The 17568-nt window shown below is 43.5% G+C and overlaps 2 protein-coding genes across 2 annotated transcripts; both read left to right on the top strand.

Annotated features, from left to right (window-relative positions):
• Positions 1 to 6448: 6448 nt before the first annotated feature.
• LOC124693110 (protease Do-like 9) lies at positions 6449 to 13077 on the top strand. The gene is made up of 9 exons (XM_047226564.1): positions 6449 to 7008; positions 8364 to 8563; positions 8706 to 8886; positions 9834 to 10025; positions 10546 to 10778; positions 11362 to 11463; positions 11592 to 11642; positions 11936 to 12040; positions 12558 to 13077. Exons 1-9 carry the CDS (start codon positions 6489 to 6491, stop codon positions 12654 to 12656), a joined length of 1683 nt encoding a protein of 560 aa, XP_047082520.1. The 5' UTR covers positions 6449 to 6488; the 3' UTR covers positions 12657 to 13077.
• A 1612-nt stretch (positions 13078 to 14689) lies between these two features.
• On the top strand, positions 14690 to 15660 carry LOC124688306 (TLC domain-containing protein At5g14285-like). Its single transcript, XM_047221997.1, has one exon. It carries the CDS (start codon positions 14691 to 14693, stop codon positions 15621 to 15623), a length of 933 nt encoding a protein of 310 aa, XP_047077953.1. The 5' UTR covers position 14690; the 3' UTR covers positions 15624 to 15660.
• The last annotated feature ends 1908 nt before the right edge of the window (positions 15661 to 17568 follow it).

Below are 17568 nucleotides of genomic sequence, written 5' to 3'. Positions count from 1 at the left end.
CCATATGCGTTGTAATCAATGTCAATTTTAGTTTGCTATTGTAGGGTTCATTTTTTGCTTGAACATTACTATTTACCTTCTCGGTCCACGTATATAAAAGAAAGCAATGTATCTTAACCAATCTTAGTTATATTTTCTATTAGTGTTCTTTCCGGACCTTTTTTAATGTCCCGGCATAGTCCATAACAAGTACGAACATGCCATTTTTTAACTGATGAACATGTCTATTGAGTCCATATACGGAAAATCAAAGATATTAGTTAGTGCGAAATAACTATATTTCCTTACGAAGAACACCCAACAAATTAATGGTGGTAACATTGTTTTTTATCTATTTATTTGTGGTGTTTTCATATTTGATTTTTTAAAGGTATGTGTGTAAGTTTTATGCTCATTGTATTGACCGTAAGGTGGCTATACCCATCAGGCCATCCATGACATTCCATTTGAAAATCCATAAGTACTCGTAGCCAAATCAACATTGTAGGAGGTGCCGGTTGTACTATTTCGCATTTCTCGGTCTGGATTGAATGTTTGCCATATCTCTAGAGAGGCAAGGTGGTGTAGCTTGTTTTGGAAAGTTAATTAGCTGTTCAAAACATACTATATTTCATAATGGAGGTAGCAACTAAATAATGCCAATGCGTTAGTTTTGGTCTAGGTGTCTAGCCGAGTTGAGACAATTTGGCACGCACAAGCTAAGATGTTCGCTCCGGCGAATTCTCAAGAATGGCGTAGCATTTTTGTGTGTGCCGAATTCATCTTCGCTATGATCAGTTCCAATATCCAATTATACTATCTCCTTCCATTTCCTTTTGTGATGTTTGATTGGTTCAAATTCATATGAGGGCGATATGTGCTTCATGATACAAGTGGATCACTTCGAAATTGATTACATTCAACCAGTGTTTTTTTTTGCCTTGCGTAGTTTTTTGCACTCTCTCATATATTATTATTATTATTATGCTATTTTTTGTTGCTTTCTTTCCATCTGGAGAGAAATGCGGAGAGCGACAAGTGTTTTCATTGTGACAAGGCCAAACGACACACAAGCACATTGCCCACACAGAAACATCCAAAAAATAGTAAACCAAATTAAAAAATATTCCCAGCCACAATATAGTTATTGCCCAAGAGTACCCCGCTGATATTAAGCTTATTTAATGTTAGATTAGCACAAATTCAATGAACTTAGTTGAACCCGACTATTACGTGCTAGATTTGCGCATGCCCGGGTTCTACAAATTCCACTCTCTCCATCTCGAAAAAAGTGACTCGGATTTATCTAGATTCGCATGTATCTACACACTAAAACACGTGTAGATATATTCAAATCTAGAAAAATTCGGATCTCTTATTTTCGGATGGGGGAAGTACAACTAAACGGAGTCACAAAATTCCAAAGGCATGTAGTGAACAAGGAAGAAACTAACGATGCAACATTTCCAAATATTTACGGTTGATTGGACATGTGGTTAGGCTCTGGCCCTAATGTTGTTCTTCAGCCACTAGAAAATGATCGTCTTGTAACCCTTCATGCCTGATAAAGTTCTATTTACCCCAGAAAAAAAGATTGGACCAGCTAGCTGGACTGGGATTTTGTTTTGAGAAATTACCTGGACTGGTTTGTTGCTTGCAATCTCTAGAGGAGTGTGGAGATAAAAAAATAACATGAGACGATACAGGCATTCGTCCTACGCGACCTCGTCGGCCCACACTGTTCTGAGCCCATAGTCCCCAATTCCAGCACGACGCCGGCCCACACATCCCTTTACTAGAGCGAGGTTCGAGGGCGAGGCTTCTGAAGGAAGGAAGGACGAGCTCTCTCGCCCCTGCCACCCTGCTTTCCCCTGTGCCACTTCGCTCCGGAGAGCTCGCCGCCTCCTCATCCTCCACCCCTCGGTACTAACCCTCCTCCTCCTCTCAATCTGGCATGTAACGCATACCAATCGCTCCATCGCTGCTCAGATCTAGACTTATGATTTCGATTGTTCCCACCTTTCTTGGTTTTTTTCTTGGTTGCTTGATTAGTTCTTTCCGCCGCGTTCGCACATCCATCTGTGGCGCTGCATGAGGAACCCTAGTAGCATTCCCCATTCATCTAATCCTCATCTACCTCGTATCGCTGGAACTGCGGTTTCTTAATCGTTTTCTTTGTTCTTGTCGATGGGGGCGAGGTTCTTCTGGGGTTTTGGGGAGGTTCGTGTCCGTGCGTCTCTGCTACGCCTTTGGTGCGTTCAACAGGGTTCGGTTCGTCGAATCCCCGAATTGCGAATGCTACTTCGGAATCGAAAGCTTCGTTTCTGGTGGAGATTTTGTACTATGTCCGATGGCGACTCCAACAAAAAATCCACTTTTTGTTTGTTTGGTTGGTTTCCTTGCCGGAGCTTCATTCTTAGGCAGACGGCCCCATTTCCTCTGCATTCTTATTTCTCAGCAATCTTTGTTTTCGCCTTCCCCACGCATAAATCCTTGTGCTTTGCAAAATGATTTCATCTTCCTGCGTCTTATTTGTCCGGAACAGCACCCTGCTGCCCAGTCCCGGAGGAGCGGTGCCACAGATGGAGCGCCTGAGGATGGTTCTGACGCCGGCTCTCCGCTCAAGCTGCAGCGGTCGGCTCATACCGAAGGTATGAAACATATGATCTCATCTTTACTCATGTTTACGTCTGTAATAAGTCTTCAACTGAGCGACGTTGTTCAACTCCTTTAAATTTTGCAGCGCCGCATGTGCTCTGTTGGTGGCGGCGTCGTGTCTCAGGGGAAGGAGGCTGGTTGTGTCGTGTCTCAGGGGAAGGAGGCGACCGGCGATTACCGAATCTTTTCGCTGAATAATATCTGGTATATACTGATATGCACGACAAGTTTTGTGCTTTTGGCATGATAGGATCTGGTACATTGTATGCATGATAAGATCAGGTATAAGAATAAACGTGAACTGTTGCTGCATGCATGTGATTGAGTGTTTGTTTAGGCACTCTAATTGGAGTTTTGGAAACACTACTGAATTTCGAATGAGGGAAGTTGTGTACTTGATCTGATTTTGTATCCAGGGATCATCGAAGCTCATCTGAAAACCTTCAATATGTTTTATCTGCTTAAATTTGTTAAAATTAGCTACATCTTTATCTTTGTGATGTGTTTCTCTCTTGAAAATGCAGTGCATGGGGCAAACTCACATTTTTCATTCTTTGGCAAGCTTGACATCTGAGAAATGTTCCGCGTTGTTTGCAGGAAAACACCCCATTTTGAATCAGAGTTTTGGAAACACTGCTGCATTTTGAATTGGGGGAAATGTGGATTTCATCTGGTTTTGTTTCCAAAGATAGGCCAAACTCACTTGAAAACCTTCATAATGTGTTATATGCTAAAAATTTGTTAAATTAGCTGAGTCTTGGTGAATAATGTCTAGTATATATTGATATGCACGACAAGTTTTCTGCTTTTAGCATGATAGAATCTAGTATATGATATGCATGATAAGATCTGGTATAAGAATAAATCTGAATTTTTTCTGCATGCTTTTGATTGAGTGTTAGTGTAGCACTCTGAATTGGAGTTCTGGAAACACTGCTGAATTTTGAATGAGGGAAATTGTGGACTTGATCTGATTTTGTTTGCAGAGATCACCGAAGCTCACCTGAAAACCTTCAATGTTTTATCTTCCTAAATTTGTTAAAATTAGCTAAATCTTTATCTTTGTGATGCGTTTGTCTCTTGAAAATCCAGTGCATGGGGGAAAACTCACATTTTTCAGTCTCTGGCAAGCTTGACAGGTGAGAAATGTTCCACCTCGTTTGTAGCAAAACCGCCCCATTTTGAATTAGAGTTTTGGAAACACTAATGAATTTTGAATGGGAGAAAATGTGGATTTGATCTGATTTTGTTTCGAAAGATAAGCCAAGCTCACTTGAACTTGAAAACCTTCATAATGTATTGTCTACTTAAAATTGTTGAAATTAGCTGAATCTTGGTAATTGATTTGTCTATTTGGAAATGCACTGCATTGGGTGTAAACTGGCATTTTCATTTTCTAGGCATGCATGCTTGATGAGTGAAATGTTCCTTCCTCCCTGTTTGCAGGAAAACCTCCCTATGTTTCCTTGGTGGCGCCGCATTGGGACTGTGCGTGTCCAACCCCAATGTTGCCGCAAAGGAGAAAAACAGGAGGCGGGATCGCGAGGAGGCCACCGAGCGCCACAGTCATGAAATGGAGCGCCACAAGCGTGAAAATGAGCTCTGCAATCGTGTCCACCAAGCTGAGATGGCAGCAAGCAAGGCTTTGTGGGAGCTAACTCGGTCCCAGATGAAGGTCGTGACCCTGGAAGTGAAGGTAATGACCCTGGAGTTGAAAGTCAAGGAGCTAGTGGCAGCAGCGGGGAGGGCCAATGCTGCTGCAGACAAGAACGAGTGATGTGACAAGTGGCTTTGAGGCTAGCTTGGCATGAGAGTGAGGAATGACTATCTGAAACTGTTAGCAATTTGTCGTATGATTGGACCAAATCTATCCTGTTGAGGGTTTCACTTTTTTGTCTTCTCCCTTGCCGGCATGGCTTAGTTTATGCTGTTAATTGGATCTTAATTATGTTCCTTCTTTGGAGAGAAAAAGATTAAGTTTAAACTAATTTCTAGGAATTATGTGGTGGATGCCAAATTAGGAAGTGCGTGATCTTGGTCATGGTTAAAACATGCTGTTCTGAGAATGTCCCAACTGATGTTTCCACTGTTATGTTTGTGCATGATTCGTTTTTCTATTTCTGTTTTGGTGTTCCTCTTGATGCAAACCTACTATTCTTGGGAGAAGAAGAGAACCTGATGCTATATTCATCCATCTTTGGATACCCATGACAAGTGCACATGTTTCCTCATTCTCACACACAGGTTATTCATAAGTTATTTCCAGATAACATTACAGATTTATTTCAATTACTTACTCATGCTGAAGCTGAGCTGTTTTCTGGAAGTTGAAGAAAAAACCAAACATTTGTCACGAGGAAAAAGTAACAGTGTGGAGGAATGTGACAGAGGGTGTGGCCTCTTCTTTGCTGTCTAACTAAACTGTTCTAGATATCATAACATGATACTGCACTGAAATTCCACTATTCCACACCACTTAAAGTTTTTTTCTTAAATCAGTTATCAGCACTAATCTATCTATCAGACAACATTACAAAATCCGAAGTGCACTGAGAAACCTTGCACCACCAGCTGGTGCAGCGAGCAAAGGTGGCCAGATTTTGATTTGGATGGCAAACGCTGACAGGCATGGTGAGCTGAGCAGGACTGAAAGGTATACATTAGATAGGATAGAAGAGAAGTGCAGAAGTGTAATAGCAGCCGTCATACTGAAATTCCAAGGAAATCAAGTGAACGACTGCAACAAGGCAATGTATCTTCTTTACTACGGTATGGATTCAATACAAGTATTTCCCAAGAAAAACAGATGCAACAACGAAGCAAAAAATTGCATGTTGTTGATTGGGATCATCTTCCTGGCTCATTGTTTGCTCTCGGTGTGGGGCGACGCAGATCATGAAAGCAATGGCAACAACGAAATGGTAGCTACTCCCTCCGTGCACTAAAGTAGGATGTTCAGATGTTTTTAGAGTAGACAAGATACAAACTAAAAGGAGTGCACCTACACTAAAAATAGACCAGATACAAACAAACAAAAGCGAGTGAATCTGTAAATGGGTTAAAACGTTTTACATCTCTTTCTGGACAGAGAGAGTAGAAAGGAAGAGCGCGGAAAGGGCGAAAGAAACCAATGGAATCTAGGAAGGCATCACGACGATGACTGAAGTTAGCTGCGGCAAGTAGGGTTACTCTTCCATAAAAAAGTGTAGGGTCTCTCTCTCTTCTTCTTGAGAAACAAGTATGCCATGAGCCAGAGATTTGGTGCACATGGGCTCCCTCCACTTTCAGTTTTTTGAAAATTTCAAAACCTCACACTTTTATGTTTTCAAAAATTATGGCGTTAAATATGTGGATAGATATGTTTATGAGAAGTGTATGCAAAAAAATCCCAGTAAAAAAACTTTAAATTTTAGGAAATACAAAAAAGACAAATTTCTGAGTTCAGAAATTTGTCTTTTTTATATTGTTCAAAATACATATAATTTCTTAACGGGACTTTTTTGTATACATCCCACCCGTATCTATCTATCTATATATTTAACGTTATAATTTTTTAAAACTTAAAACATGAAATTTTAAAGTTTTCAAAAATCTGAAAGGGAGGAGAGCACTGATGCTCATGTGTCAAAGACACTTTCCGGTATGCCTCGTCTCTTTTTGAGCTGTGCATTGCATATTGCAGAACAGAGCTTAAGAAATATGTAACCCTTGAGGGAAGACGTACTCTCCATATCCGTCAGTGCCTAGCCGTGGTCCAACCGGACGGCTCTTCATAATACTCCGACCGAGCCGGGCTTCACCACCTCGTCTTCCTCCTAGCTCGCGCTGCGAAACCCTAGCCGGCCACCACCATGGACGGCTCCACCTCCAAGGGCAAGCGCAAGCGCGGCCGGAAGAACAAGGCGGCAGAGGACCACCGCTCACCGTCCCCCGATGCCCCCGCCGCCGCCGCTCCCGCGGCGGCGGTCTCCGACATCCCCGCCCCGGCCGCCGCCGGCCGCCGCGGGCGCAAGTCGCGACGCCTCGAGGCCGCAGCCGACGCGGACGCCTCGCGCCCGCCCGCGAAGCCCGTGTCGAACGGGGTGGACGCGGAGCTGGGCCCCGCGGGGTGGGAGGAGGCCGGCAGGGCGGTGCCGTCCATGGACGCGGTCGTCAAGGTCTTCTGCGTGCACACCGAGCCCAACTTCTCGCTGCCGTGGCAGCGCAAGCGCCAGTACAGCTCCAGCAGCAGCGGCTTCGTCATCGGCGGCCGCCGCGTCCTCACCAACGCGCACTCCGTCGAGCACTTCACCCAGGTCAAGCTCAAGAAGCGCGGCTCCGACACCAAGTACCTCGCCACCGTCCTCGCCATCGGCACCGAGTGCGACATTGGTGCGTGCGTGCTCGCGCTCTCTCCCTTCCACCACCCTGCATTGCTTGTTCCCTTGTTTCGTTTATTATTTAAGCTTAATTACGTCAAAGAGCTTGTCCAGTATAAATGTGAATCCGATGCACCGTTGAGCAGACTCCTCTCCAACGCCCCCTGATTACTATAGCATGTCATGGGTAGTGTTGAAAGTTGGGAACTTCAACCTTTTGGTGCCTTGGTTTGGGCTTCCTTGGTAGTACTTGTATTAGGTATGGCTTGCAACCTAACAAATAGTTGTGACAAAACTCAACATGAGCTAGTTGCAAAATTATTGCACGTGCAGCCTTTCTGGCTAAAGTTTGTAAGTCGGCACCTAATCGTTGCCATTTTGTCCGGGTGCTCTGAGGTGGACTACTGGGAGGGATGCCTGGGATTTCTCAGTTAGCTGGGAGCCCAGAAAATAATGGCATCATGTCGCTGCGGCTAACTGTGTCACTCCACCAGGGGAAATCGGCACGATAAGCTTGAGTTTTGGCATAAGAATGCGTGAAAACTTCAGATCTACAAGGAGCGAGTCACCTGGAGAGGGCGCTATCGCCAGTGTGGCTGATTTGCTCGTGGAGGAGACGCGAACCTGGGGAACTCCTAGTTCTCGCCGTGGCTTGGCTGCTGAAGCTCGCCATGGCTCCCGTCCACGGTGCTGCTGGAGCTGCTCGCCATGGCTCCCGTCCACGGTGCTGCTGGAGCTGCTCGCCATGGCTCCCGTCCACGGTGCTGCAGGAGCTGCTTCCCATGGCTCCCAGACACAGGGTGTCGGACGCAGCTGTAGGCTTGGGGTTGCGGGTTGGGAAAATATCAAAGTAGGGATGGCAAGGTTGGAGGGAGAGGCTTAGATCGATCGAGAACTGCTAGGGTTTTGTGTTGGCTTATATAGTTATGAGGTAATAAAGTTTCATATTTATTACCATATAATATTTATTAGTATTATTATTTGCCCAGCCTTGTTGTCGCCATGGTGGGCCCCATGTCGTCTCAACTTGACTCAGCGACATGACAGCTTGTTTCTGGCTATTCTAAAGGAAGTTGAACATATGGATTTGAAAATGCGAAGCATGTACTGACTTTATTACTCTGGCAATTTGTTTTTGTTAAAACAATTTAGTATGTTTAGGTCTTTTTTTGTCTAATATCAGCTCATGAGAACACTGCAGTCTTAAATGTTAAACTTGAAAATGTCATTGTGGCAGAAATTGCTGTATTCTCTTGTTTTGGCATTCTTGCTCAGTAATTGCGCCTGATAGTTTTATTTGTTGAGTGGTTGTAGATTTTCTTGTCTATATTTTACACGGCCTAACCGGAATTGTTCTATGCATATCAGCGCTGCTAACTGTCAGTGATGATGAATTCTGGGAAGGAGTGTCACCAGTTGAATTTGGGTCGTTACCAGCACTTCAGGATGCAGTCACTGTTGTTGGTTATCCAATTGGAGGAGATACAATATCAGTGACAAGTGGTGTGGTTTCTAGGATAGAAGTACTTTCATATGTTCATGGTTCTACCGAACTTTTAGGGCTGCAGGTATTGTTCTTCCTAATGTTTTCTCATCCCTTCATATAACTTCCATAATAGAATAATACTAGATGTCAAGTTAATCTTTCGAGGAATCATATATATTTATCTACTTATTAACTTTTAATTTTGGACCTTCTCCCGTGGACAGATAGATGCAGCTATCAATTCAGGAAATTCAGGTGGCCCAGCTTTTAATGACAGGGGCATATGTGTTGGTATTGCCTTTCAGTCTCTCAAACACGAAGATGCAGAGAATATAGGTTATGTGATACCCACCCCAGTTATCAAACACTTTATTCAGGACTATGAAAAATCTGGGGCATATACAGGTAAATTGTCCTATTCAAATATTGTATGAGGATACGTATTCTTATCTTGTTATGATCAATGATTTCATTCGTTTTACTGCTTGTCTTGAGCACACTGAACACTGTTTGACATTATTTTGGACGATTTAACTCGTTTATTAGAACTTATGAACAATATTATAGGCATAATCTATACCAGGTTATTGATCTGACTGTTCCTTATGACTTTGCAAGTATTTATTAATTATTACTAGCGTTGGGTCTCATAGAGTGATCCTCTGTTCTGTTTTTTCCTTACATGCAGTCTGATGATTGGTATTGCTTGTGCAATCTTGATCGTTTGGGTTGGTTATCATGACATTAGTAAAGTAAAGACAATATATTGCCTTAGAGTTCTGTTTAGAATTTTTCCTCCTATTATTATTAGATCCTGTAATGATCAATTATTTGCTTAGTCCTTCTCTCAGTTTGTTCAATGCACTTTCCAGTGCAGATACATTGTTTTGAATTTGATTGATGTGTCGCTTTTCTGTATTGATTTTTTAATGGACCATACAAGGGACAAAATACTGTTGTACTCCCTCTATGCCAAAATATAGTGCGTATAAGATTTTGTCAAAGTCAAACCGTGTGAGCTTTGACCAAGTTTATACAAAATAATAATAACATTTAGAATATCAAATTAATACCATTTGATTCATCGTAAAGTATATTTTATTATGGTATACATTCGGTATTGTAAATATCGATAATTTTCTCACTAAATTTAGTCAAACTTAGTGGAGTTTGACTTTCACGAAAACTAATGCGCACTATATTATGGCAAGGAGGGAGTATTAAGAAAGAGTTTGTTTAGTATTTTCCATTTTTCCGGTCTAATGTTCAATAGTATGCTGTCCCACATCTATCTCTTTGATGTCTGCATGTGAGATGTGATTTGATTATTATCTTTTGCGATATTATTTCAGGCTTCCCTATAATTGGGATAGAATGGCAGAAAATGGAAAATCCTGATCTCCGGAAAGCAATGGGAATGAAACCGGATCAAAAGGGTGTTCGTGTTAGGAGGGTGGAACCTACTGCTCCTGAGTCTGGATGTCTGCAACCATCAGATATTATTCTTAGCTTTGATGGTATTGACATTGCCAATGATGGTACAGGTATGTCTTATCTTCTTACATTTTCACTCTTTTGTGGATTGGAACATTTTCATTTAATGCCCTATATTGTGCTGTAAATAAGTCTAAACACGTTCTTTATTTGACTTATCCTGCTCTAGATACCCACTTTTATCTTTTATCTTTTATGTGCCATGTTTGTATTTCTATATGAAAGTATCACTCAAAGCTTTGTTAATATAACTATCCTTTCTCTCTGGAGTCTAATGAAAGTTCTAACTGAACGCATTATTCAGATAGATTATGATTTTGTAAATGTAGAATGTTTGCAGGCGGCCAACACTGCTGATTTTCGTTTTCATTTGAATCTCATAGATACATGAATCTTGTCAATTTCCTTAAGTGTGATGTGGTTATATTGGCAAACTTTTCTTTCTGTTTTTAGCTTTCTAGCATCTTAATTATGCTTAATTCCTGACAAATTCAAACCTCCTCACTTGGAACAGTAAATATTCCTTTTTATCGAATGTTATTTACTCACCCCATTTCTTTCGGGTATTAGTTCCTTTCAGGCATGGCGAGCGCATTGGCTTTAGTTATCTTGTTTCTCAGAAATATACTGGCGACAAAGCCGTCATTAAAGTCCTGCGCAACTCAAAAGTTCACGAATTTAAAATAAAGCTAGCGACCCACAAGCGGCTGATTGCAGCTCATGTAAAGGGCAGGCCACCATCATATTACATTGTTGCAGGCTTTGTTTTTGCAGCTGTCTCCGTTCCGTATCTTCGTTCCGAGGTTTCTATCTATCTACTTTTTGCATCCTGTTTCAGTGCATTGAATAATCAACAAACTAGGCCAAACTAGGCTGTCAATGCCTTCAATTTCAGTATAATTGGTTGGATCCTGATCTTCTTGATCTTAAAGGGAGCCAGTAACGAAATGAGGTCATCTACACTACTATTAATCAGTTTTCAATAAAAAATGTTCACTTCAATGTTTCAGTGCTCATAGTGATGCGGTAGCCACTTGCTAATGATAACCTCGGTGGTAGTGAAAATTCACATGCATAGAGATGTAGATCAATAGCAAGGGAGGATTTATGAGCTAATTTAGTTTCTTAGATGTAATTAAGAAATTAAAATTATACCTACAACAAATTATATCCGTGTTTCAGCTACCATTGTATAGTTCTAATTTGTGATAGTTACCATGGCAAAGAAGTTGAACATTTTAGGGTTTATCGCCTTTCTGGTAACTTCTCTCCTTGGACAATCTCCCTAGAAAACAGTGAACACATAAAACTTAATTATGTTTAAGAGGATGTTAATTTGTCAAAAAGTAATACTTCCTAAGCTTACTGGATCTACTTATTTATCAGTATGGGAAAGACTATGAATATGATGCACCTGTCAAGCTGCTGGTGAAGCATTTACATTCAATGGCGCAATCACCTGATGAACAGCTGGTTGTGGTATCACAGGTTATAAGTTCTTCCCCTGTTAGTTGTTCATGGCAACTCTCTTCGGATATGACTAAAGTATTCTTGCAGCTCTATAATGAAATTTCTTTTAATCTCCTAAAGTGATTGTATGCATCAAACACTTGCAGGTGCTTGTGGCAGATATCAATATCGGTTATGAAGATATTGTCAACACTCAGGTAAGAAACTTCTAGCATGAGTTACTCCGGTTGATTCTAGCAGTTCCCTCCAGATATTTTGCTGTTAGAATATGTACCCACACTCTGGAATTCAAGCCTCCTATTCTTTACCAATGCATTTGTTGACACGGTGTTATTACTTTTTAATACTCTATATATTTTTGTGGCGAGGCATTTGCAGTCTAATATAATTGTCAGATAGGCATTCTCAGTGCTATTTTAGCATCCCAGCACCTCCTTGCAGAAATTTCTTTTAATCTCCTAACGTGATTGCATGCATCAAACACTTGCAGGTCCTTGCTGTCAATGGTCATCCTGTGAAAAATTTGAGAGACTTGGTAACAACGGTAGAAAATTGCAAGGACGAATTCTTGAAGTTTGATTTGGAGTATGACCAGGTAGACCCAGGTTCCTTCTTTATTTGACTATTTATGTTGTAAACATCTCTCATGCCAACCTTTTTTTGACGCCTTGAAGTCCCTACGAAGGCACAGATATGACCTTGGTTAGCTGTTGCTGATTTGGTTGTTAAAATGTGTATAGATACGTCTGAATCTGTGATAACTAATATGGAACGGAGGGAGTACCAGTAATTCGTCATGATTACATTCTTAGTAATGCTACTAAGATCATGCAAGCTGGAAAATAGTGTTGACATTTGACAAGTGGCCCTTATATTGGCTGTTGATTTCTAGAATGTCTGCAACTTTACTGATTTTATTTCTCCCTTCAAAAATATATCTCTGGCTGATTTACTGCGCTAAATTCCCCTTGGTCTCTTCTAATTGGCGGTTGGGTGATATTACCATAAAGTAGAATAAAACAATAATTAGCAAATGGTTTGACAAGGCCCCTGTTTAATGCAGTTGCTTTGTTTGCTGATGTTAACTGAGTAACTAATGTATGATTTGACAGATTGTTGTCCTTGAGAGAAAAACTGCGAAGGCTGCTACTAAGGACATTCTGACAACACACTGTATACCATCGGCGATGTCTGATGACCTTAAGGCCTAATGGTAGCAAGATGTCGCCTTTGGCAGTCTGGTGGCCCTGATCGGGGTCACATTTTTTTGGCTGAAATGATTGGTAACCAGGTAAAGTTTCGAGCCTGCCAGTAGCTTCATCTACGAGTCCACAGCCCTTCAGGGGTCCTGGATGTCAAACAGCAGCTGATGCATAGATTCATTAAAGAGGGCTCAGAGTGAGCGAGTGACACATCAGCATAATCTGGAGTTGGTGTCCAGCAGCGGGTCATTTTGAAAGCAATAGTGATTAATAAACGCGAGTTTGATTATTACATTATATCAGCGAAGAGGATATAAATCATACTTGATAGTTTGTAGTGAGAAGCGTATCACACATGATATTCTGTCTGTAACACCAGTTATCGTTGCATACAGCCAATGTCCAATTTATATAGTGACATATTTGCATCTGTTTCTCCTTGTTCCCTCGTTTTTCATATTTATCAGTTGGGATCAGTGGGTGTGCATAAAGTAGTTGACGCCTGTGACAACTGAATGACTGATATTTCAGCTTTTCATTCTAAATCTCCTTGTTTTGCTTTGCTTAATTGTTTTGTGCGTCTTGTCTGGTCATGCCTGGGTTGCTGGCTTCCAGCTCAAGCCTGCATTTGTTCTGGTCGGCCCTGTGCCAAGCGGCAAATGTTGTGCCTTTCCGTCTCTTGCTTCTCTTCAGGGTGATGATTGGTGTTCATACTTAGACCGCTCACTTTTTCTTTTGCAATGAGAATTTTCAATGTATCTGCTACTATATTCATAAGCATTGGGGGCAACGGATGGACATGCCTCAATCTTTTTGTAGTCTAAAAAAATGGTCTGGTCAATATAGTCAATGGCCCTTACGCGACCCTCAAGCTGTGTGAATCCCTTCATAAAGGACAACCCCTTCTAAGATAATGGGTCTAATCACCATGTAATGCGATCAACACCCACTTTAGTGAAAAATTTGGAGCTTATATAGAAGACATACACCACTCTTTATCGCAAAAAAAGAAGACATACACCACTGTTTGGGTAGTGTGATAACATTGAAATTCAGTTTGAACAAGGTAGAGTTCCCAATTTACAACTGAAAAACATTGCCATCAAGTCCATCTTGATGACATCCTCTTTCTTTCTTTCTTTCTTTCTTTTGAAAATATCTGCTAAAAACCCATCTAGTGTAGGAGCTTTGTTGTGCTCCGTCTGAAAATTGCTTCATACAATTTCTTCTAAGTGAAGTCAGCTGTAAGAATTGCATTTTCTTCAAGAGACAATTGAGGTATATCATGGATATAATCGCACATGATTGAGAAATTATTGGGAAATTATTTGAGACCAATGTCCAAAGAGTTCATTGTAATGTTTTGTCAAATAGACCTTCCAGGAGAACCAACCTGAGGTTGGGTGGTTAGGAGGGTGGTTGTCTCTGTAGCTCACCAGAGTTCAAATCCCGCATTTGACATCCGTGTGTCTCATAAAGGCGGAATATTCATTCGATGGGAGCGACGTTCCCGTCGACAATGAGGCGCTCTGTGGTGACTTCGTCAATTTCAAGATTCAATCCGCCGGCTCAGTCTTCCGAAGGTGCTCATAGGGGTAGGGTGTGCGTGTGTGCGTTCATAGGGGTGAGTGTATGCGCGTGTATGTGAGCGTCTGCGTTTGTACTGTGTTTCTCAAAAAAAAAATAGACCTTCCAGTTTTCTTCTCCCACAGTGGTTCACTCTTGTTCTAACTGAAATATCTTCTTCTGTGTATGTTTTCCTTTCGCAATAAACTAAAAATATTTTGTTTCATTTTCCCCTTCCCGGACATATTCGATCAGCATCCTGGTCGGCTGCATTTAGAGGTTCCCACATCTAGGGTTTATGGTGAAACTAGTTTACGGGATGCCTTGGTTCAAAAGATGAGAGGAGAGGTTGCGGGAATGGGGGTAGTTCTCGACAGTGCGAAGCCGTGCATACAAGATACAACATGACATAGAATAAGAATAGCCGAGAATATAAGGAATCCGGATCCGAATCTCGAACCTATGGATGGCTCTTCCATGCACGGGACGTCCCGTGCACGGGACTATCTCATTTCTCCAGAAACCGACCGCTCATCACCTCTCAGCCAAGCCAACCACATCACACTATTGTACCCATTGCCGATCAAAGCAAGAAGAGGCACAGGCACTCATACATCGAGGGAGCCTGAGCTCGATCGATCAATGGAGTCCGCATCATCCACCCCGCGCACGACGGACTCCATGTTCCTGCCTTTCCTGGTAATGTTCGCGGCCATCTACCTCCTCGGCTACTTGGTCGTGTTCCGCCGCTGGAGCCGGCAGCACCGCCCGGACGCGTCCAGCTGCTTCACCTCGCTCTTCCACGGCACGCCGGCGTTGCTGCTTGCCCTGCGCGCCGTGCTGTCCAACCCGGCCGCCGCCGGCGACCTCGCGCTCGCGGCGCCCAACACGCGCGCCGACGACCTCGCCCTCGACTTCAGCACAGCCTACTTCGCCATCGACCTCCTCCACTACCTCGTCTTCCTGCCCCACGAGGCCCTCTTCGTCGCGCACCACCTCGCCACGCTCTACGTCCTCGCCACCTGCCGCGCCGCCGTCCGACGCGGCGCCTACGCGCTGCTCGCCCTGGAGGTGCTCGCCGAGGCCACCAGCCTCGTGCAGAACCTGTGGACGCTGGCCGACATGCGCCGCGCCGGCTCGCCCGCGGCCGCCAGGGCGCACGCGGCGCTGTCGCTCCCGTTCTACGTGGCGTACACGGCCATGAGGGCGGTACTCGGCCCGGTGTGGTTCGTGAGGATGGTGAGATTCTACGCCGCCGGGGCTGGCAAAGGTGCCGTGCCGGCGTGGGCTTGGGTGTCCTGGACGGTGGTGATCGGTTCCGGGATAGTGCTAAGCGTGCTGTGGGTGGGCAACCTGTGGTTCGTCTACTTCAGGGACAGGAAGGAGAGCTCTCGCAACAAGGAACAGTGATCACTTCTTGATCTTACATTGATTTCGAGTTCATTCATTAACCGTGCAAGTGCAGCAGACACTTCTTCATTTACTGTCCTTTTGGCTCTTGAATTTACTGAGCATGCACGTCTTACTTTTCTATAAAAAAAAAAACTTTTAGCGACCAATCAAGAACTTTGGGGAATTTCCAACAGTTAAACCCCGTGGATTTTAGCTGGAGCTATGTTAAGTTGTCCTACTGCGTAATGCCAAATTTGGTGATACCTTCCTTTCTCAATAAAAGAATATTTTATTATTTAAGATCTAAGCATTAAATTTGGCCTCTGCATAATTAAGATGTACATAGCCGCGCAACATCCAATGATACAAGAATATAAAATAAAGAGGCATAAAATCATCTAAAAAACTATAGATACACATATGAAGATGGAGGACCAATCCATAAATTACGTTGTTATCTATGTTGGAAAAAATATCCCTCGATGTGTCCTTCAACCGTGTAGATGCCTCTATAAATAGATCTCGCTTCTCCACGCGTTGAGGAGATGACCAGAAAAGAAGCAAAATAGTGCACCGGTAGATAACATACAAGAGAGAAAAATATTTGTTATTAAAAGCCTTATCATTTTTACACTGTCAAAGCAACCAAATAATAACAAACACTCCAACCTAGCTAGTTTGATGAAAATAGAAAACAATATAAATATCTACCGTATCAAATTGCACATAATATATTATATAATAATTCTAACAACATTAATTTGGAAATACATATATTCACTTTTTTGTCAACATATAAACCTAGCTAGTTTGACTGTGAATAAACTTTATATGCTACATATTCTGGGCAAAAAGGGAGTAAAACCTCGACATTTATTGAGGATGTGGTGTAGTAGTAGTAGTAGTATATTTTTATCGATCGTTTGGACATATACTATACGGAATGAGTTAGGTGTAATTGAAGAGCATCGCGTCATTGAGTGAGGTACGGGCGGCTAGCCGACCACAACAGTGCAGCGCCAGCCAACAGTGAGCAGTGGGGCGGATCCCCCCCCCCCCCCCTTTTCTTTCTCTCTCCTAGCTATTGCTGAGAGCTCCCCTGAGAGTGCCGGGCCGACCCGATGCCGATTGAGATGGGTGGAGGGAAGGCGCCGGAGTAGATAGGATAGGTAGGTGTAGTGGCAGTTTGCCAGTAGGGGGCCTGGTGCCACGTAGTTGGAGCGGAGGAAGAGATCTGGCCGCCTGGATCTCAACCGATTTAGGGTCTTTCCTTCTCGCTCTTCTTCTCCGGTGGTCGAAGGGGAGAGTGGAGAAGAGGACTGATGCTCCGTTCAATAAAGGAGTGGCGGTGTACCACCTGCTGCAGTGCGATCGCGGCGGGCGGCGACTTTCCTTGGCCGGCCTTGGAGGCGAGGGGGGAAGAGCGCACCCGCTGGCGAGCAGCGGCGTGGAGGAGCTCCTGGCCGGCCGTGGAGGCGAGGAGGAGCACAACCGCGTCATTACTACTTCGACTGCTTCTTCGTGGTCTTATCTGTGCCGCTTCTGGTGTAGTTGCAGTGCACCGGCCTGTTCCTCTCGGTCGGCCGTGGAGGCGAGAGCGAGGACAGCGACGGGGTGTTGCTTCTCTGCACTGGAGACGGTGCCACAAATGCATCTGATGTGGAGCTGCGCGTGCTTCATTTCTTCCGTCGTTGGTACGGCGGTTCTCCTGGGAAGCTCTTCAGCAGGGGACTCTCGCCGGCGTCTTCGCCCTGCCCCTGCATCTCATGGCCGAAAGGTGGCCCTTCTCCAGGAATTCTACCTCCACAGGGAGGCTTCTATCTGGCTCGTTGTCGACAAGTCCTGCTCTCGACGCCCCAAGTGGCTTGCTCCCGGCGGCGTTGAAAGCAGTCGATGGCGGAGTCCTTTCTCCGGCGGTGATCAAGGACCTGATCGCGTTTCTACTTTCTTTTCTAGGGTCATG

This window comes from Lolium rigidum, chromosome 2, assembly GCF_022539505.1.
Source record: "Lolium rigidum isolate FL_2022 chromosome 2, APGP_CSIRO_Lrig_0.1, whole genome shotgun sequence".
Lineage (NCBI taxonomy): Eukaryota > Viridiplantae > Streptophyta > Magnoliopsida > Poales > Poaceae > Lolium > Lolium rigidum.
Note: the sequence above shows the minus strand (reverse complement) of the source record. Positions and strands in the feature narration are given on the sequence as shown.